Here is a 21601-nt window from a genome sequence, read left to right on the forward strand (position 1 = left end):
GATGGCGGCTTCAGCCGGCACCCCTGCAGGCATGCCCTATAGGTTTCAGGCTTCCCTGCTCAGTGCCCATGACTACATAAGCCAATGTCTGGCAGAGATTCACTATGTCTCTCACTGGTTGCTTCTCCCTCTCTGTTCCTATCATTTATATAATTCTGAAGCTATTTCTCTAGCTCACTGCTAGTATTGTAAGTTCTCTGCAGGGAGGCCCAGGTCTCAGGCATCTCTGTAAGCCACACAGCACTTAGCATTACATATGAATAAATATCCACTGGAAGAACTAAATTATGTAAGAGCAGAAGAGAGAGTGCTTCATCCTCCTATGAAACAAGTAAACCTGATTACAAGATGCTCGTGGGGAAACAGGACTAGCAAAGGAGGGTCACAGCCTTACAGGTGATTTCACAAAGGAGAGATTTCTGTCACCCATGAACAGGCTACTGGTTTCTCGTCACTGGACAGGACGATCCTTTGCACGCAGGCCCATTCCTGGGCCCGAAGCACTGAATGATGATTACAACCTATCTACTTCTACCCTGTCGAAGGGACAACAAAAAAGACACATTTCCAAATGAGCCCTCTTGCAGGGGGCATATGATGCTTATCAAAAATTGCTTTCTTAGCATTCTAGCAACTAAATTTATAAAAATACAGAGTAAAAAAAATTATGCTGACAATGGTTTCTCCTAAAACAAGTTGCAGAATTATGGAACACAAAAGCGGAAATATACTAACAGGTTATCATGAATGCTAAAAAGTGATCACATACAGAAAGCAACAGGCAGGGTAAGAGATCTTAACTCTAGACACTTTACCCAGGCTAAGGATATAAATCTCTTTATTAATTCAACAAGTACTTAGGAGCCCTTCTATGAGCCAGAAAGTCTTTGTTACTAGCTCATGGGAACACAGAAAGATTTTCGGGAAGCGCAGAGGGTACATTTGGGATGTCCTGACTTCAAATATTAGTTATGTGGCATTCATGGGGTTCATTCCTGGGGAACTGGGGGCCTCATAAAGAACTGATCCATCTTCTACACCACCTTCTGAATGTGATTTCCAGACCAGCTTCAGAGCGTCATCTGGGAACTTGTTAGCAAAGCAAATTCTCAGACCGCCATCCCAGTCCTGCTAATTCAGGAACTCTGGGGATGGGGCATTCTGCTGAGTGGGTATCAGGCTCACCTGCGGAGCTTGCTGAAACAGACCGCTGGGTCTCACCCCGTCCTGTTTCTGGTTCAGCAGGCCTGGAGTGGCGTCCCAGAATGTGTATTTCTAACAGGTTCCCAGAACATACTTTGAGAAACTGTGTTCTAGATCTACACTAGACCAATGGCCACTAGCCACACATGGCTATTTACTTAAATGGATTCAAATGAAGGAAACTAAAAATTCAGTTTCTCTGTTGTACTGACTACAGGAGTCCCCACTTGTCCATGGTTTTGCTTTCCACTGTGAACCACGTATCATCACGAGGTCAAGAGCAGCCCAGGCTATGTCACTGCCCTCACTTCACCTCATCCCGTAGTCATCTTTTCAGCTCATATCATCACAGGAAGTGTGAATACAAGGTATTTTGAGAGAAAGAGAGACCACATTCACTTAGCTTCTTTTTTTTTTTAAAAGATTTATTTATTTATTTGAGAGAGAGAGAGAGAGATCACAAGTAGGCAGAGAGGCAGGCAGAGAGAGAGGAAGGGAAGCAGGCTCCCCGCTGAGCAGAGAGCCCGATGCGGGACTCGATCCCAGGACCCTGAGATCATGACCTGAGCCGAAGGCAGAGGCTTAACCCACTGAGCCACCCAGGCACCCCTCACTTAGCTTCTTATTATAGTCTATTGTCACAATCATTCTATTTTACTATTGTTGTTCATCTCTTACTGAGCCTAATTCCTAAACTTTATCATAGGTATGTACGTATAGGGAAAAACATATATGCAGGGTTCAGTAGTATCTGAGGTTCCAGACACCCACTGGGGGGGGGGCTTGGAATATACCCCTCAAAGATAAGGGGGAGCTAACTACTGTCCATTCCCAGAGCTCAGCACATGTAGCTAGTGGCTACCACTACAGGACACTGAAGAGACAGACCACGTCCATCACTGCAGGAAGTTCTTTGGATAGTGCTGCTTTGGAGTTACTGACAAGCCCCCCTAGGAGAACCCTCTGTATATAGTCAGGTAATACAGGCAGAGAAAAGACCAATTTCACAAACTAACCTTACAATGAAAAACACAAGGCCAGATGGTCCAAATCAAAGGCAAAAACTGCTTTGTGATGAAGCTGCTTCTTACATGGACAATTTACTATAGCTCTGGGAGGAGTAACGAGGGGTTTCTTGATTAAACACCAGCTAAGGCTGGGGAACCCAGTAGTAGCAATGCAGCCTATGTATGTTATCAGGTCCCTTTTCATTAGTTATCAGGGGTAGGGGTGGGGGTTAAGAAACTCAAGCTTTTAAAAAGCACAGGACTCCTGTTCTAACTCCGATGGGACAAGAGACAAAAGCAGAATCTATAGCACCAGCCAGTGTTCATTTCCTGGAGGATCTTGTCAAGGCTATTGCTGACGTTGGCCTTGCTGAATTCAGGGCCCAGTTCTCAGCCATCATTCCACAAGGACTACAAGGGCCATCTGGCACAGCTGAGCACTCCTTCCTCCTGGACTTATCTCCAAGGAGCTACCCTCTCTTCTTCTCCATTTTCTCCCATGTTTTTGGCTCCTTTCTCTCACTCTCCTTTGCTGGTACCTTCTCTTCTCTTCAAACTTCATGTCGGAGACCCAGGCACTCAGTGCTCAATTCTCTTCCTTCTTTACACTCACTTCCTTGGAGATTCCATCCAGCTTCATGAGTTTAAATCCATTTATGCCATGCTGATGACTTGCAAACATATTTTCAGACCACAACTATCATCTGGCCTCATACAAACCACCTCCTCATCATCCCTACAGGGAGATCTCATAAGCCCCTCACTCTCCTCAGTCCAAAACTGAACTTTATTTCTTCCCCATAGATCTATTCTCTCTGCACGTTCAGGTTAATGGAAATTCCAACTTTCCAGTGCCCTCAGCCAAAACCTCAGTCCCCTCTCACTCCTCCTTTCCTTACCATCACAACTATTCTGTCAAAAAATCCTTCTGCACCACTTTCAAAATGTACCCAGAAGCTGACCTCTTTGGATCTCCTCTAGGGTGGCTTTCTGATGGGAGCTGTGGTCCCCCCCTTGCCTGGACTGATGCAATGGACTGATGTGTCATTGGGTTTAGGGTCCACCATATTGAGATCGTTACCTTAATTACACCTGCAAAGACTCTCACTTCAGATACGGCCACATTCTGATGTCTTTTGGGAGTCACTACTCAACCCACTATACTACCCTATAGACCATTGTCAACATAGCAGCCCAAGTGATCCTTTATTTTTTTTTTTTTAAGATTTTATTTATTTGACAGAGAGAGATCACAAGTAGGCAGAGAGGCAGGCAGAGAGAGAGAGGAGGAAGCAGGCTCCCCACTGAGCAGAGAGCCTGATGTGAGGCTCGATCCCAGAACCCTGGGATCATGACCTGAGCCAAAGGCAGAGGCTTTAACCCACTAAGCCACCCAGGCGCCCCCCAAGTGATCCTTTATAAAGTTCAATTATGTTACTCTGCTGCTCAAAACCCTCTCATGGGCCTATCTCAGAGGAAAACTAAACTGCTTATGCTGGCCTAAAACACCCTACGTGATCCCGCCCTTTTACCTCTCTACCTTCACTTACCTTCTGGGCACAAACAGCACTGGCTCAGACTAGTGCACTGGAAAGAACTGGAAGAACATGAGTCATGTTTTGAATTAGTACCAAGAGGACTTGGTTACTAACAATGCTTGATGAGGAGTAAGTCAGGGAGGTAGAAAGGTAATTGTGAATTTGGTTTTGTACCTGCTGTATTTGAGATATCCTTGAGTGTGTTCATGTAATTTCAGAAGCTCAAAAAGAGATCTGGGCTGAGGAGATAAATGTGGAAGTTGCTGGCAGGCAAACAGAAACTGAAGCCTGGGAGAAGAAAAGAACAGCTAGGGGTGCCTGGGTGGCACAGTCAGCTGAGCGCCCAACTCTTGGTTTTGACTTTTGGGGTCCTGGGATTGAGTCCCACATCGGGCTCCATGCTGGGTCTCGAGTCTGCTTGGGATTCTCTCTCCTTCTGCCTCTCCTGCTGTGCACTCTCCCCGCTACCTCAAATAAATAAATAAATAAATCTTAAAAAAAAAAAAAAAGAAAGAAAGAACATCTAGAATGAAGTCATGAAGAAAACTGAAGTCAAGGGAGATGAACCTGCCAAGGAGGCCAAGGAAAGACGCCAGAGCAGCAGCCAGAAAGCCAGTGGAGTGGGCCTCAGGGGGAAAGGGTGGCAAAAGGTACGGTTTTAAGATAAGAAAATGTGGTGAAGAAAAATGACCCCAGGCTTGGCAACACCGAGGTCACTGGAGAAGTTGGCTAGAGCTGGGTGATTAGAGAAATGGCGGCCATAACCTGATCGAAGAAGCGGCGGCAAAATTCAGAGTTGAAGAAGTGAAGACGGGAAGCAACTGACTAGAGGTGTCAATGGGAAGAAAGAGGCAAGTGAGTGGAAGGCGGCTGTGTTACTGCTCTGTCTTTCCTTTGGGAGGAGGCCCGACAGAGGCTAGAATGTGTTTCAATGTTGACAGGAAAGATCCAGTAGAGATCAACAGGCTGAAGACAGAGGGAGAAAGGGATGATCAATCAGTAACAAAAGATTTTTCCTGAGAAGTCAGGATGTCTGTGATAAGGAGACCTCCTTATTCAGCTGTCAGAAAGGGTGAGTTAAGTCTAGAAATGGGTACAGGTAAATTTGTAGTATTTTTTTAAAGATTTATTTGAGAGAGAGAGAGAGAAAGAGAGCACGTGCATGTGGGAAGAGGGGCAGAATCTCAAGCAGGTTCCCTGCAGAGCATGGAGCCTGATGCAGGGCTTGATCCCAGGACCCCAAGATCAGGATCTGAGCAGAAACCAAGAATTTGACAGACTGAGTCACTCAGGTGCCCCAAGTTTGTAGTTTTGATAGGAGATTGAAGTCATTACCTTCAGGGGGATTCCACTTTTCTTAGGGCAGTCATGGCCAGTTGGGATGTTGGTGTGCATTTCTAATAGGCTCAGTCTCCTCTGCTGGGTCACGTTCTCCAGTCAGACTGGGCTGCCCAATGGAGGGTCTGAGAAGCCTAGTGGCTGGGTTCATCCGAACCTGTGGCTGTTTCCAGATAGGTGGAAGGAGGACTGAACAGCAAAGGCATGGGCAGTATTTGTAGGACAGTAACTGAAACAAAGGACCAGAAATCTAAGCAGAGTGGGGAGGCAAGAGAAGGAATTAATGGACTGGAAAGGGGGACAAAGAACACCTGTGACTGGAAAGCCAAAACATTAAGATCACCTAAAAGTGGCTGAAACTTGAAACATGGAATCCATGAATGCTCAGAGCCCAGGATATTTCACAACAAGAAGTAAAGATATGTTTGGATACAGCTTCTCCACTATCGAGCGCCACTCTACTTTCCAACGAGGAGGACGAGAGGGACCTTGACAGTGAAGAGGTAAGAAGGAGGTACTGCAATTCAAGAAATATCATTCCAAATCTGGATTTCATACCACTAAGGTACTTCTAAACGTGCTTTCTTGAGTTCACAACAGCTGTTTCTATGCAAGTGTCCTAAATGCAAGTTCTACCTGATTTCTTTTCTAAAGCTTCTCTCTACTGCAGTGATTCTCAGCTAGGGGTGCCTGTGCCCCCCAGGACACCAGACAAGGTCTGGAGGTGTTTTTGGCTGTCAAAACTAGGGGGACAGGTGCACTCAATCCAGTGGGTGGGGACTATTTGTTACTCAATATTCTAGGATGTACAGGACAGACCCCTGCCATCCCAACAAGGGACTATCCAGCCCAAAAAGGTCAATAGTGCTAAAGAAACCCTGCCCCAGAGCAAACCTCCTTGAAAATGCAGGCCATTTACAGTAGACAGAAGAGAGCTCAACTGTGGATCGAATTAATTATCTTCAAATTTTCTGTCCCAGAAACATCCCAACAGCCTAAACAAAACCAACTGAGTTTTCAGAAAAGGCATCAAAACAAGTACAGAAAAAGGTACAAGGTTTAGGTAGTAAGAAAGCCTGTGGATGCACTTGACCTCTCCCTCCTTCCTTGCCTGGCTTTCCCATCCTCTCGTTTACCCCTTTCCCACGCTGGAGAATTAAGTTCTGATGATAAATTCATCTCAACAAAATTCCTTTACCAGAAGTAAATGCAGAAGTCAGGAGAATTTAGTAAGATGGCCTTTTGCCCATATATAGACATGATGAAAGACCAGGCCACGATTAAATTCTGAGCAGAGTAACATAATTAGCAAATTTATGAATGGGTCTTCTTTTCACGGTTCCACTGTCAGGACTAATTACTTGTATTAATTAGAACTGTCAACACATGAATATGCTTGTTGAGGCTGCTTCCTATGGTAAAATACGAGGCTTGTAAATATCAAGACACTTGGAAAGATGCAAAGACTTTCATTTATTAGCAGCTCTAAATGATGTGGAGGCACCGGCTGCACAATGAGCCTTGGGAATTGACTGTAAATAGATTCCTAGTTAATGAATTTGCTGTTTGTTCTTCCTTGCTTAGGCATTAGTCTCTGTGTAGCCTCTGGATGAAGTAGCCAATACATCACTCCTTTGGAAGGACTGCTCGAGGATCAGGAGAGAGTGTGCACATTACTGAAAGCTGGAAAGCGTAGCCAGCACGGTTAAAGTGGGCAGGAGGGAGCTCCTGTCTCTTCTCTGAGTCGTCAGACCTACTGTAAAGTAAGTTTCAAGAACTGGTCAAATGAGAGGGGAAAGACAGCTGGGGGACAAAGACCTGGAGTTGGAAAACCACTTTTAACCCTGTGTGACCCTGGGTAAGCGGACAAGTTACTTAGCCTCTCTGTGCCTTGGTTTTCTCACCTGAAAAATGGGGCTAGTGACTGAGCATGTCCAGAGTTGTGGTGAGCCTCCAACGAGGCCATACACGCATGGGGCTTCGAGCAGCCCCCGGGTGAAGCCTGTACTAGCTCTTATTGTTTTCATAACTGTCGCCATCTGGGATGGTGGCAAAGACAGACGTGAACACTCCTAGAGGGAGATCCCTTGTGTGACCTGCAGGGTGATGAAGAGCTCTGCAGTCAGACAGGTCTCGTTCATACCTTGACTCTATTACATTTGATTTTTAAGCCTCAACTGGTCCTAACTTGGAAGTTCTTGCGAAAAGTAAACAGGAAAAAAAAATTGCATGTAATAAACTTGCTCTGCATAGTCCCTAAGAAGCTTGCTAAATGTTAGTGGCTTAAGTGTTCATTACCATTACTACCTTTTGGGAGAAATCTCCAAAATTGAAACGGATGCCAAAAGAAAAGGTTTCGGCAGGTGCTCTAAGTTACGTGGAGAGAGAAAACATGTGGCAAAGGAGAAAGGAAAGTGAAGTGGCAGGAAGAGGCATTAGAGCGACAGCCTTCTCTGCTGCATGCCCTTCGTCCCATCTCAGGTGGCCACCACCACAGCGCCTGGAGCACAGCTTAACTCCCTCGCCACCAAATCCTCATAAATCCCTTAATGACCCTGCTCATTGGTGAAGAGGAGACAGCTGGGATTCCAACTGGGTGGGGCCTGACTGACTGCAAAACCCAGACCCAGCCCCTGTCGAGGTGGGAAAGCAAGGCTGCAAAGGGCTTCGTCAAACACTGAGGGGTTTACAGATTCTGAGCCCCTTCTGCTTACTTCTTTTCCTTTTTCCCTTTACTCATAAAAAATAGTAGTCAGGGACACCTGGGTGGCTCAGTCGTTAAGTGTCTGCCTTCGGCTCAGGTCATGAACCCAGGGTCCTGGGATCGAGCCCCACAACATCAGGCTCCCTGCTCAGTGGGAAATGTGCTTTTCCCTCTCTCTCTCTTTGAAAAATAAATACAATCTTAAGAAATTAGTAATCAAATTCTTGATAAGCAAAAGCTTGTTCTGTCTGGTTGGCTAAACTTTACCTGGTAACTACCATAAAATACCATAAAATGTGAAACTAGGGTCAGTTAATCAAGTCATTTCAACTTTAATCCCCTTAAGTACCAACTTGGCACCAGTCCACAAAAGAGTGAATTATTCTGTGTTTTATTTGACAAGGTCCTTCCAGAGACTCCTATATCTGACAGCATATATAGATGGCCTGTCTCACCAGTACTACAGGGAGTGTTCCAGAAATCACTGAAGAGTGCATCTGCTAAGGTCTCTCCCAGTTCAAAGATCCTCTATTTCTGAATACAGCAAGATGTCGATACTACAACTGATTTCTGTTTTATAAACATAAAACTATACAACTAATAAATATGGTAAGTTTGATCCCTAATCTTGTCTTAAAAATCTTGCAATACCTTAAAACCAATCCCGCCAAAAATTTATGGCATCAAAATAATAAATACACAAAATACATAAAATACATAAAAAGAAAATCTAGTTGGAGAATGTTCTGGATCATTTCACAAGGATATTTATTAAATACAAAGGAACAGAAAATCCACTGCAGTTCCTATAGATGTATGAAAAAGCCAGCGGATCCACCCTGATCACTGGAACCTGTTAAAACTTATCTGAAGGATGTATCTTCCCACATCTACTCCAGTTGCTATCACTAATTGCTTTCGAAGCAAAATGGGCACCAAAGGATCCTACTGACAATCCTCTAAGGTAGTGGAGAAGCTTTAGTAATGCTCAGAATGTGCATTATTGCTTGTCAAAGAACTCTGTTTATTTTCTGACTGCATATTTTGCTTAAAAATGAACTTGCAGGGGCACCTGGGTGGCTCAGTGGGTTAAGCCTCTGCCTTCTTCAGCTCAGGTCATGATCTCAGGGTCCTGGGATCGAGCCCCACATCGGGATCTCTGCTCAGCAGGGAGCCTGCTTCCCCCTCTCTCTCTGCCTGCCTCTCTGCCTACTTGTTATCTCTGTCTGTGCAATAAATAAATAAATAAAAATTTTTAAAAAGCTATAATACGTTTTTTAAAAAAATGAACTTGCATGATATGGTAGAAACAGCTCCAAGTGGGAAGTGTAATGACGTGGATTCCAGGACAAGCTCCAGGATGGATAAGCCACGAGGCTCTAGCCAATAACAACCTTTTCCCCCAGGGTGCACGTTGCCAAGGTGGTTAGGACCAGGCCATTCCTAATACTCTTACAGACTTAGAATCCCAGGAACCACTATGTTAACAAGAACTCTGTGTGATTCTTGTAAGGCAAAATCACTGCCACAGGCCCCACAGATGAACAGTTCTGCAGATTTCCCGTAAGTGTCAGCCGAGCTCTCTTTAAATGGTACAGCTGAGCCGTCAGGTTAGAATTGTCTCTAACTGGCGATCTTGTGAACTGCAAATTCCCTAACCATGAAAAAACCTGACAAGGGGCGCCTGGGTGGGTCAGTGAGTTAAGCCTCTGCCTTCGGCTCAGGTCGTGGTCTCAGGGTCCTAGGATCGAGCCCTGCATCGGGCTCTCTGCTCAGCAGGGAGCCTGCTTCCCTTCCTCTCTCTGCCTGCCTCTCTGCCTGCCTCCCTGCCTACTTGTGATCTCTCTCTCTCTCTCTGTGTCAAATAAATAAATAAAATCTTTAAAAAAAAAAAAGCCTGACAATTTCATTCCTCTAAGAAGAAACATGTTAAAAGGCAAAATAATAATACATAGATGCACTATGAGCAATAATCATTAAAATTCCATTCCTCATCAGTGAAATTTAAGTTTAGAGAACAAAATAAACAAAAACCAAACATGTTATTTTATAATTTCTTAATTGCATGATTTCCAATAAGAATTGGTATGTGATGTAAGATGGGCTTAATGTTTGTTTTTGTTTTGGGGGGGTTTCTTTTCGTCATGGAGACATGTTGAGAAACCATGTACCACCTTTCTTCCCTTTCTTTCCACCCTTTCTTCCATCCTTCATATCCTTCAACATTCCCAACCAGCCTTCTCCCTTCTCCTTTCCTAGCGATGGTTTCACAGAAATAAGAGCTAGTCTTGCTGATGCCGTATTACTTTCTTCCCTCCTTACACCCTTCCTCTTTCTCCCACTTGACCAAGTTCTCTGAAGGCAGGAAATGTGGTCTTCATCTCCATTTTGGGAGACGAAGGGGAGCTATCTTGCTCCTATTTGGCACAGTATAGATTTTCCATACATTCTACAAACTATATATGCAGAATTTAGAAATCTAGGTACTACTGAAATGGGTGGTATTATCTGTACCTCCAACTTAAAAAAAAAAAAAAAGTGTCCACTGCCTTCTGCTAGAGATCAATGGGAACCTCTCACCTTGGTCTTCAAGGATCGCTCCACCTGAAGACTGGGGGAGCTTACAAAGCAACCCCAGTGCCTGGGCCCACACGGCCACCTCCCTTACACTCCATCACCCTAACCCCACCGGCTATGGGTCCTGGTTCATAATTTTAAAAAGGCCCCCAGGTGATTTGAACGGGTGAGCAGCTGAGCGCCACCAAAATCTCTAAACCATCTCCACTAGTTACTTAAATACTAGTCAACTGCATGTTTGGTCTTTCATGAATTATAGTCCTTGGATGCACCCAGGGTCACCATTCGCTTACAGAAACACATGGGACAACAATGGTTATTCTGTTTTCAGAAACCAAGTGAGGTCATTGCACTTAGGAATATATTCAGTTCTCCTTGCTGTCGGTGAGCTGTATCTTTCAGAAAAGTCTACTCTCTTCTATTCTTAATACTGCCTCTCCTGTCTTTCCACTGAGTTGGAAGATTCCATCTACAGTTAGCGGACTGTGACTTGTGGGTCAGAGAACATTCTGGGATTTCATATCCCCTGGACTGTCACACGGATCCAGTGGTAGGCCCTGAAAAAGACTCAACCATGAAATCTGCCACACACGTTCCCATACAGAGATCTTCAAGTGACCTCTCCTTGGAAAACGTAATCTGAAACTTTTTGATGAATATTTTACACAACTCTGATTCACTAAAATGTCTATAATTTCATTCCAATAGGGATGATTGTGAATACAAAGAATTCACTAAGCTAGTGAAGTACTGGCAGCATTTTGTGGAATACTAGTACTGTTACTATTAATTCAATTGTTATTTATGTATTATTAGTTATTATTAATTAAAATATGGTGAGGACAACCCTACCAACACAGTATGAGAGGGTAAGTAACAATGCCTGGGTCCACAGAGTCTGGAGCCAAGACTGTCTGGGCTCATGTCGTGGCTCTACTGCTCTATGCGACCTCGGTTGGCCTCCCTTTGGTTTTGTCTCCTCTGTAATGGGTAAATAGTAAGATTCACTTCACTGTTGTTGGATTAACACATGTACCTGCACACACATGTACATACACACACACAGGTCACTTACAATGGTGTCTGGCATGCTAGGACTCACTTAAATTCCGTCTCTCCCTCTGGAACCCAATCCCCACACATGGGGGACAGCACAGTGACCTTCAAATCTGTATTTGCTCTTGCTGCTCCCTCACTGAAAACTCCCCCTGTCCCCAGGGTCCCCTACAAAAGCCTTAAACACTGGGTACAGGATCTTTCACAACCGAATTCCCACCCAGCTGGCCACTTGGGGCTCCACCTGAAAAACGGCTTGCAGTCCCAGACAACTTAGTTTTTCCAATGGGCCACCCTCTCATCTTGGGGTCTTCACCCACTTTCTCTTCTCCTCTCTTGGTTCAAAGCCTTTATAACTCATCACTTTCAGGGGAAAAACCATAATCCTTAGGTGGGCCATGGGCTGGAACCCACTAACTGAAATTTAGGGTCAATAACCCAGATAACCCCAAACTTGGATATTCTACACGCTTTACTATGAGAAAGGATGCTCTACCTAAGTGTTCTGCCTGCCGACCTTTGTGACACTTAAGTGACGGCAGATACTATGACGACACTCCTCAGGAGGACGATCCATGAATTCCGGGTCCCAAGGAAATGATGATGCCTTTGTCTTCTGGTTGCTGTAGGTGCAATTTTTAAGTTATCTTAATGTTAAGTAGTTGTTTCTCTGTTCATGGAACTGCAAAGAGCAAGGCATGCTTTTTAGAAAATATAAGTCTAGGTGTTTTTAAGGACAACATTCATTTGCTCTCATTATTCTGCCAGTTAATTGACAGGAAGGAATGTTCTAATTGCTCATGAACTCTGAAGATGCCCCCCTTGTATGGTGTCAAGGTCTAAGAGATACAGGGTATGCGGCATCTGTACAAACTGCTGCTGCTTTGGGGGACAAAGCATTAGTTTCATGTAGCTAAAAAAAAAAAAAACAGATGTTTTTGATTTTGGCTTCAAACAATCTTATCTATAATAGAGTAGAATTTGGTGGGGAGTTATTTTCTCCTCGGGCTAATAAGATGAACCACATTGCTGGTTAAATACTATTTTTCTGGGGCCACATGGTTTTTTACAACCACTGCTTATGGAAATCATTCTTGGTTCGATTGCAACCTGCCAAAACGGCAGGGGATTTTAAAAGGCACTCTGAGAAAGGCTCTCCCTGAAGTTCCTTTAACGTCCACCCACCCTGTCCCTACAGGCAGGACCAGCAAAGACTAAAACACAACAGAAACACACCATCAGCAGAGGCATAGCTCAGGTCCCTTTCTCAAAGTGTATGAAGAAATCCAGAATTCCACTGAAGAGCTATGCCCCCATATCAGGAAGAATGGCCTACATGTTTCTGTGCTATAGAAAACATTAACATGATAATTAGTGAATCACTAGGGTTACCAAGGGCTAGGAAATGTCATAACTTGACAACCGTCATCTGCCAAAATTATGCTCAAAATGGACCTTGCTGGGCCTGAGTTATCTAAGCCAGGGGCTTACTCCCCTCTGCACCCCCAAATGTCTCACCAAAAAGCATCCTCGACACAACAGCAAATTACTTGGGGTTTTAAAACTTATCTTTGTCACAGCAGTGTGTGCCAAAAGAAGGGCCCTGTAAACCCCCAGAGACACAGCTTATTTAAAGTTATAATGAAGACAGCAGGTGTTCTATACAGATGTCACTTCTTCTAGAAGACACTTATTAAACACTTTATCTCCCTTAATGTCGAAGGACTAGCTACATTTTATTTTCTTTCAGCATCACTGTAGCCAAAAGCAAACTGTTTCCTTTTAGTCTCACTGAGTTGAAAATTAAAAACTACTGGGCTCTGGGTGGTTTAGGTTGATTTGTAAAGAATTCTAAATGCAGTGATTCAAGAGTCAACCCATACTGTTTTCTGGTAACACAAAACTGTATTTTGCAACAGAAAAATGCTCTTCCACAGAAAGCGCACCAGACTTCTCCTTTCGCTGGCGACCCAAGCCCTGTGTTCCAACTACCACAAGAACAGAGAGGAAAGGACCACTCTCCATAAAATGTACGAAGCTTTACACTTCATATATTGTCAGGTAGAATGGAACTGCCCGGTGCCATGGTTCCAAACCTGTGTGCCAAAGCAGCCTCAAACTAGAAGGTTTGGAACCTTAAGAAGGAAACCACTGCAGTCGGCGGGGAGAGCTAGCTGCTGATGGCAGGAGCAGTTGGCTTTCTTGTCCGCAGGGTGTGGATAACTTTAGCCCGGAAGGTTCAGGGTGGAGAGGAGAAGGAAAAGGAAGGGATAAGCAGAAAGGAAAAGGGGAGACAGAAGCTGGAGAGATCCTAGTTCAGACCCTGGGCTCTGCCCAGTCTCCCCCATCACTCTGACTGCCCATCAGTAGTCTGCAGAGGCTGGAGGCATGAATGCATGACGTAAAGGTGTCTCTGCATTTCTCTGTAGCAACCTGATGCCTTCAATGGAATGCAGCTTGGAGAACATCAGAGAAGAGCATGGCTAATACTGAATATTTTTAGCAATGCATAGATTCTCTTTAATAATATGTTTTTCCTTCTAAAGTTTCCACATGATTTTGCAGAAATTTTAGAAAATGGAGTTAAGCCAAAACAAGAAAATAGAAGTCACCATAATCTTATTCTTGAGAAATAAGGATAATGGGCATTTTGTTAAATATTATCCCAATCTTTTTTACAGCACATTTACTGGGTCTCTCAAAAATGAATGGGTTTTCACTGAGAATACCGCTTGTATCCTTGCTTCTCATTTGATACACCATGAACCTGTTTCTCTGTCTTTTTAATGGCTGAATAGTATTCTACATGATGATTTATTTAATCTGTCCCTTATCATGCCACGATTAGGCCATTTGCAATTTTTCCAAAGCAGATGATTACAATGTAATTTTAATCAGCTTAATATTTATAGTAATCTTCATAACACTGCACAATTTCAGTCCTGTGTTATAACAAAAAATAGATTTAAATAACACAGATGTGACATAAGAAAATTTCTGGTCCCTAATTGAGATTCATGAAGATATATAAATACATATTATGCATGACTCTCACATCTGGCTCTCCGTAACTAAGTGCAACAGAATTTATAAATAGTTCTGGACCCTTGGAGAACTGCCATGTGATGAAACTAGACCACTGTGAAAGCTATTTGTGATTCTATAATAAGTGGAAGCTGACACATGACTCTTGATTTTTCTTACTAGCAACAAAACACAACAAAATGGGTGGAAGACTGTGCACAACTCTGAGAGAGAGGACTTTGAGAGGCAGAACAAAGGGCAGCAGAAATTCTCTTGGGAAAAATTCCCATTCACGAGGAGTGGGAGAAATGTGTAACAGCCTGATGTAAAATTCTGATGTCTTAAGCCACACTGAATGTGAGCACATTTATTCTGGTTTTGTTCTGAATCATTTCTCTTCTAAAAGGAAAGCTACTGAACAAAAAAACAGAGCCCTATTTAAATGAACGATACAAATATCCTTAATTAAAATGTCACTAATGTGCCCATATTAAAAATGCTTTTATGCTCATATGCTATAAATTTGGTAGAAATGAATGACAGCCAAGCATATGATTTATGATTGTGTACAGTAATAATTTTTTTTCTTTTGGTGTGTGTATCCTATAAGGTACCAGAGGTGCAGGTTTCTTGTGTTAAGGGGTGTTCTTTCCCTACACAAATGATTTATCTTGCTATTTTTGATGCTTTCAAGATCTGTAAAAAAAAAAACAACAACAACCCAGAACCAAACAAACAAAAGAACTTAGCCAACCATTAATGCACAGGCGAGGACCACAGTAAAAGAAATGTCCTTGTTACTATAGAAGTAATAGTCTTTCTAAACATAGCCCGGACTATTCCAGAGTGGCCACACCCATCTCAGTTCTCAGGATTCTGAATTCAGGAAGATCACAACAGCCAATCCGCTCCTAGAACACAAACAAAACTCCAGCTCAGTTTCCATCCTGACTCTATGGCGCAGTCTCTACAGTAACTGAAAACTCGGTGGCAGCCTAGAAAGGCTTCTTCTGAACAGGCTCTGTTGGATGATACATAAGTATCCCAACTAGGAACAGAGAAGTCTGGCCTTCTTGTCTGGTGTTCACCACTTAGAATGTGACCCTGAGCAAATCATTTGACTTCTCTGTGCCACCACTTCACAATCGGAAAGAACAAAGATAATTACAAATGCTTCCTTCGTAGCACAGCGTGGGTATGGGAACCTTCCCAGCACCATGGACAGGCACTTAATTCCTTTCGACTTGGAAAGAATTTCAACAAATCATTTGCGGTGCTTTCTTCCCGCCACCCGTATTATGGGTAGCTGAAAGGATACAACTCAAATGTTATGTGGTTTTTCTCTGGGTGGTGGGGTTATGGATTACTTTTGTCTTCTTTTCTTATTTGTATTTTCCACAGTGAATATATATTGCTTTTTATAACTAGAATGACAAACACTGCCCAAACAAATCGCAAAAGATGGTGATAGATGAGCTCAGGTACCCATCACCACCTGTCTCAGGTCCTCAGCACCATCTACTTTGGGACATCTGGAATTCAGGTAGAACTTCTAGAAAAGGAATTGAGTGCTGCCCCCTCCTATGTCAAAAAAAAGCAGAACCACACAGCAATAACAGCAAACACCTTAATAGGTGTTAGCACACAAACATGAGAGCTGCCTGTCACACTTCCTCATCCATCTCCCCCTTCCCCGGAAGGCTACGTGGACTCTGACCTTGGTGGCAAGGGAAAACTGAAAGCCTGTGTGCAGTCAAGTCTGGGGTCTCACGCAGGGGTTCAGCTCTAGGGTGGCTCATGGGAGCCCTAGAAATGTGGGTCCGATCTAGCACCTTGTAGGGAGGTCCTGACTCCCTGACTGCCTGACCTCACACCTGCCTACTTCATACGTGCATCCCCAGGGCAGGACACTGTTGACAGTAACTGAGGCCAAGTTCACAGACATGTGTATAGATAGTGATGGGCTTCTCTGAGTCTGTTTCCTCACTGGGTGAAAGCAGGTGTCAGATATGATGACCTCTAAGGTCACACTCAGGGCCAGCATATCACAGTTACATGAGAAAAATGATGCGGCTTTGTCTCATTCTTCGTCACTGACTTTAAAAGTAATATAAATAAATTAAGCACAGGATCACGATGACACATCCCGCCCCAAGATTTAAACTGAAGTCAGGTGCATAATATGTTCAATGATGTGGCTCTTTGCAGACACCGAACTCATCACTGGTGTCATAGTTCAGCTCACAGATGAAGATGGATTATTAAGGTACAGTCACGTAAAATGTTATGTATATACTTTTGATGTGCAATTATAATGCTTCAAGAGGAATTAGAAAGGCTCAGATAAAAAGAAAATAAAATCCGACTCACTGAAAATATCAACAACTGAGTCTATGTAACAAAGTCTGGGCCTTTAGCTCAAAAAAAAAAAAAGACACTGTTTGGTTTTATATTTTAGTATATATATATAGGATGAGGAACTTCCTCATACCCTCAGTTGCCTGATTAGTAAGAATGTGAGATCCACTGTAATTTTAAAGCACTATTTGATATCTCTTTTCCAAATGAATACATCTTTGTAGAAACAAAAAGTTTCTAAATCAGGCCTAAAATTAACAGTTTTCTGCAATTATTTGACTTTATGAAATACTGAATAAGCATGCCAATTACTTCTGAGATTAAAAATTGCATAGATAACTTGAGTATACAAATCATTGTTATAGTAAACTATAAAATTCCTATGTAATTTAGGAAATGTTGGTTGCTGAAATATTTCATAGATAGGTAAGTAAGGTGATCAATTCATTTAGAAAGTTACTAGGGGCATGTGGGTGGCTCAGTTGGCTAAGTGTCCGACTCTTGATTCTGGCTCAGGCATGATCTCAGGGTGCTGAATCTAAGCCCTGGACAGGCTCCGTGCTGGCCATGGAGCTTGTTTAAGATTCTCTCTCTACTCCTCCCCTGCCCTTCTCCCTACTGGTGCTCTCTCTCCGTCACGATCTCTTAAAAAATATTTCAAAAGCCACTCTCTTTCGTGAATCTAATATATTGGTTAGTTGAAGTGAAGTGAGTCACTTAAATCTATTATTCAGCAAAAAGAATAATATTTTTGGTTTGATAGTACAGAATAGGAGTTATTCCTTTCTATAGTCTACAATGCTTAACAGTATCTGACACATATGAGAGGCTCAAATGCAGATTTGCTGAGTGACAGAAGGAATGATGAGCAGAGCAGCATGAACGTGCAAGGTAATATTTCTGAAACTGTTAAGATTTGGTAGTCCAAAAGCAGTATCCAAGAGTGAGGGGCCGGGGGCGGGGGGACATGTGTGGGTGGAATTAATTCATTAGTGTTTTGTTTATACTTTTATTGTTCAATCTACTCATTAGCATCTGAATAATGCTTTCAATAAATGGTGATTGTGGGGGGTGGCAGAGGAAAAATTATAAATACACGCGTAATCATTACTGTCAAGTTCCCAAATATGATTAAATTTCGTGTATCTTTATTTCTATTTTATTATTCCAGTAACAGCAGGCTACGGTTAATACTTTAAAATTTGGGACCTCAAGAGAAGCTGGCTCCTTTACAATGGGGACCTAAACAGAACCCCGGCCCTCTCATTTCATTGTTTTTCTCCCTGGCTGGGATAGTCGCATGTTGTTTCACAGATTTAAAAACTCATACACTTATGTTTCTTTATGTGCACAATTTGACATCTAGACACAGTCTCGAATATCAAACTTCCCTCACTGAAATGAGTGTCTCCAATACAGGCTAGCGAGTAAGAATCACAATCCAAAGGAACTGTTCTGCAATGGGACTGCTTTTAGACAATCTGGCAGATGGTACTTTTTCATTACATAGAAACTTTTCCTAGGGGGAAACACACCAATTTACTTAAAAAAAAAAAAAAAAAGTGAAGTGGTCACACAGAATTAGCTGTACATCTCTGTCCTGGCCTCCAGCACCTCTGCAAAGCCGCAGGCGTGCCGTGAACATTTGCATATGTTAAAAACAGCCCCACTATGCCTGCCTGCACTGGGCCAAAGAAGGATCTTATAACCGCGCAACTGAATGAGATACCACGTCCTAATCCATGCATGGATCGGTTGAGATCGGCTGTCATTAGCGACGCGAGTTTATATTCCTAAACCGCTCTTTCATCCATGAGCCCTGAGATCTACATGTCACACGCCCAGCATTCCTGACAGTTCCCAGTGCCGCCACCTCTTCCTAGCTACACCCCTCCTTCTCAGTCCCTTACCATAGGACAATGGGAAAAAATAATAATAAAACAAAGGTCTGGTTAGATTCAGCCTTTCACACCTCAAGTGAAGCTAGTTCATTAATAAGCCAGGACCGAACGCAGGCCACTGACATTCCCATCGTTTTCCCTTTGTACCGCGCCAGGAAAGATAATGAACACAGTGCATTTCATTTTTCTCAAAAATGTCCACACAATAGAGAAACAAGACAAACGCTGCTCTTAGATACGCTGGTATAGCTTCAGTAAAAGGAAAAATGTACAGTAGTTCTCTCTCTCTCTCTTTTTTTTTTTTTTTTTACCTAAAATGTGTCTCAATTGGTCCCTACAAAAACACATGATGCTTCTAAACAAGATTCAAAGATACTGTCAAATCATCTGTTAACAACAAAAGCACTAGATATTAATTTGGAACCTAAATATTTTTTTCCAAAATGGCTTCCCTCGTAATTTCGCATCCAAAGACCAAGAGACAAAGCAGCAACCAGTTTCATTCTGAAGCCAAGACCTTTGTAATATATTCCACCATAGTTTCACATATGGCTAACCAGCAACCCCAACTGTACAGTGGGGGGGTGGGGGTGGGGGATGACAGATCTGCTCGATTTTCACGAGAGAGCCAAAGTGTGATTGTGGCCATTTGCCTTGCAGAAGAGTCTAAGAAAAGGAGCACAAGTTATACCACTTGCCAGTAAGGATTTCCAGCTTTAACCAGTACACATGCTCCAGGCTGGCAGAGAGGAGTTGAAAAGGACACAGCTTTATACCCAGCCACCAGCTGAACTTGGTGGCAGGCTATTAAAAAAAAAAAAAAAAAAAAAGGCACAAATTATACATGGAAGGATGTGGGGGAGGGGAGAGAGGAAAATGCAATGAGCTAATGTTCCTACTTGGCATCTGCCTTTTGACTCAAAGAAAGAGATGGCTCTTTTCCAAAATTTTTCTATTATTGTGGTATCAGCTGCCTCTTGGACTTGCTTATAAGAGCGGGGACTGCCAACAGAACAAGACAAGATTTCTGTTGATAGTAGTAAACGTGCATGTTCCTTGAAATAACAGGGATTTTGAGACTTCTTCTACAAAGGTTACTTTGGTATTACTAGTCCCTGCATGAGCCTCTGGACCTGTATGGCCAGGTACCGGTGAGGATATTGACAACAGCAAATTCTGAACTTAAAAAGGTGCTACCTCGATTCTTTAATATACTCCTTCAGTATATTTAACTAAAGAACAGTCTGAAACTAATTGGTGCTGGATGTTTCTTGGTGGACTGGCATTCTACCAAATGAATTTCTATTAGTGGGCCCTTGCAAATCTCAGTATAACTCTATTACACTAACTTCTTACTCTGAAAACTGGAAATCAAAGAGAAAAAAATAAAGCATTTATTGAGGCTGTTTAAAAAGGGCTATCAATTCTACCTACTTCATGAGGGAAAGATCTTCTTTACTTAAAAAAAAAAAAAGGTAGTAAATAAATGTACTAAGAATAACAGATTCAAACCCCGACGAAGAACAAGGAATGTTTCCAGCTTCCCTCTGGGGTGTAGAAAGCTAGGAAGAGCATCACTCTTGTGATAAACATAAATGCAAGACAACCTGCAAATTAGTGACTTTTTCTCAACCCATCACGGAGCTCAAACATCTGAACAACTAACTAGACAGAGGTCTGAAAAGGTACCAGAGCACTTGCTCACCTAGTTCAGACTCCAGGGACACTAATAAAAAGAATTTAGCCAAAACTATGAACAAATTGCTAAAGGCTGAGTGTAAGCTAGCAAGAGAATACAGGATGTATTCAGAGAACATATATCACAAAGTACACTGGGGGCTACGAAAGAAGATAATTCACATGCACTTTTAGGCTCTTTTCAGAACCTCTTGTGGGTGGGCCTCCCAAAAGGGACAGGTGAGAGTGCCCAGAAAGCATCCATTGTCCTTCCTGGTTCAGCCCTAGGAGAAAGAACAGCAGCCCTTGCAGGAAAGGTTAGTAAAATAGGTTGCCCAGATCCTTCTTCTCTATCCTGGTCAACAAAAAATGTCCAGTGCCCAGAAGAAAGGCAAAAGCCACTGTTTCCCTAACAGAAATGGTGAAAAACAGTGCAGCTTAGGAAAGGGGGAAGGGAAATAAACAGGGACCTCTAAACCTGGGGGAGGGCCAGGAACACCTCGGAGGCCACACCTCCTCCAACTGAGGCACCCAGTCACTAAGATCAAAGCCTAATCAGAGCATACCTCACTTGCCTCCCACCCCTAGACTGCAAAGCCCAGAGTGAGAGGCAGCAGCAGGGGAGCCCGGGAGAGAGGCATGAAGCAGAGGGGGAGTCTACCCAAGCTGCAGCACTGTGGAAGGGCTGAAATCCAAGGTCAAGCAGACACTGAGTAAGCCTCATCAGCCAATCAGCCCCCACCCCACCCTAAAAAACAAGGTAACACTGGAGGGCTCCGAAAGTGTTTGGTGTACAGAGTAACCACAGCAACAATATGCTTCAGTATTACTGAGAGCAGTTTGTTTAATTCAAAAATGCAGTATGCAACAGAACAAGTAGATAATCAGAAGGAATTGGAAGACCCAGGTGCGCTAGACGAAGGCAATCTAATTAAAGTGTAAGGAATATTCCACCCAACCAGAGCAGAATACAGGTCTGTTTGGGGGGCACGGGGCATTTTCACCAGGGCGGGCCATAAATTGGCACAACCAGGTGGGACTTATCCTGGGAATGCCTTTGAAAATCAAAATAATTCCGTATGTCAACAGACTAAAGAAGAGGAAAAAATAATCTCAACATACATTTTTTTAAATTACTATTTACAAATAGCATACTTTCCCCTCCAAAAAACATACTTAAGTATAAATCGAAGATAATACATGGAGGATCTGTATGTT

At 43.0% G+C, this 21601-nt stretch overlaps 1 protein-coding gene across 4 annotated transcripts in view; it reads right to left on the minus strand.

Annotated features, from left to right (window-relative positions):
* The window catches only part of RHBDD1 (rhomboid domain containing 1), a 124922-nt gene that overhangs the window by 25555 nt on the left and 77766 nt on the right, over window positions 1-21601 (minus strand). For 2 of the 4 annotated variants that reach the window (XM_080799139.1, XM_080799140.1), the window contains exon 7: window positions 15223-15358. The exons of the other annotated variants lie outside the window; for them this stretch is intronic. In XM_080799139.1, the coding sequence (XP_080655265.1) occupies window positions 15339-15358 (20 nt within the window). In that variant the 3' untranslated portion in view covers window positions 15223-15338. Of the gene's footprint in view, window positions 1-15222; window positions 15359-21601 lie in introns of those variants that run through there. 4 annotated transcript variants of the gene reach the window in all.

Source organism: Martes martes (genome assembly GCF_963455335.1).
Source record: "Martes martes genome assembly, chromosome: 3".
NCBI lineage: Eukaryota > Metazoa > Chordata > Mammalia > Carnivora > Mustelidae > Martes > Martes martes.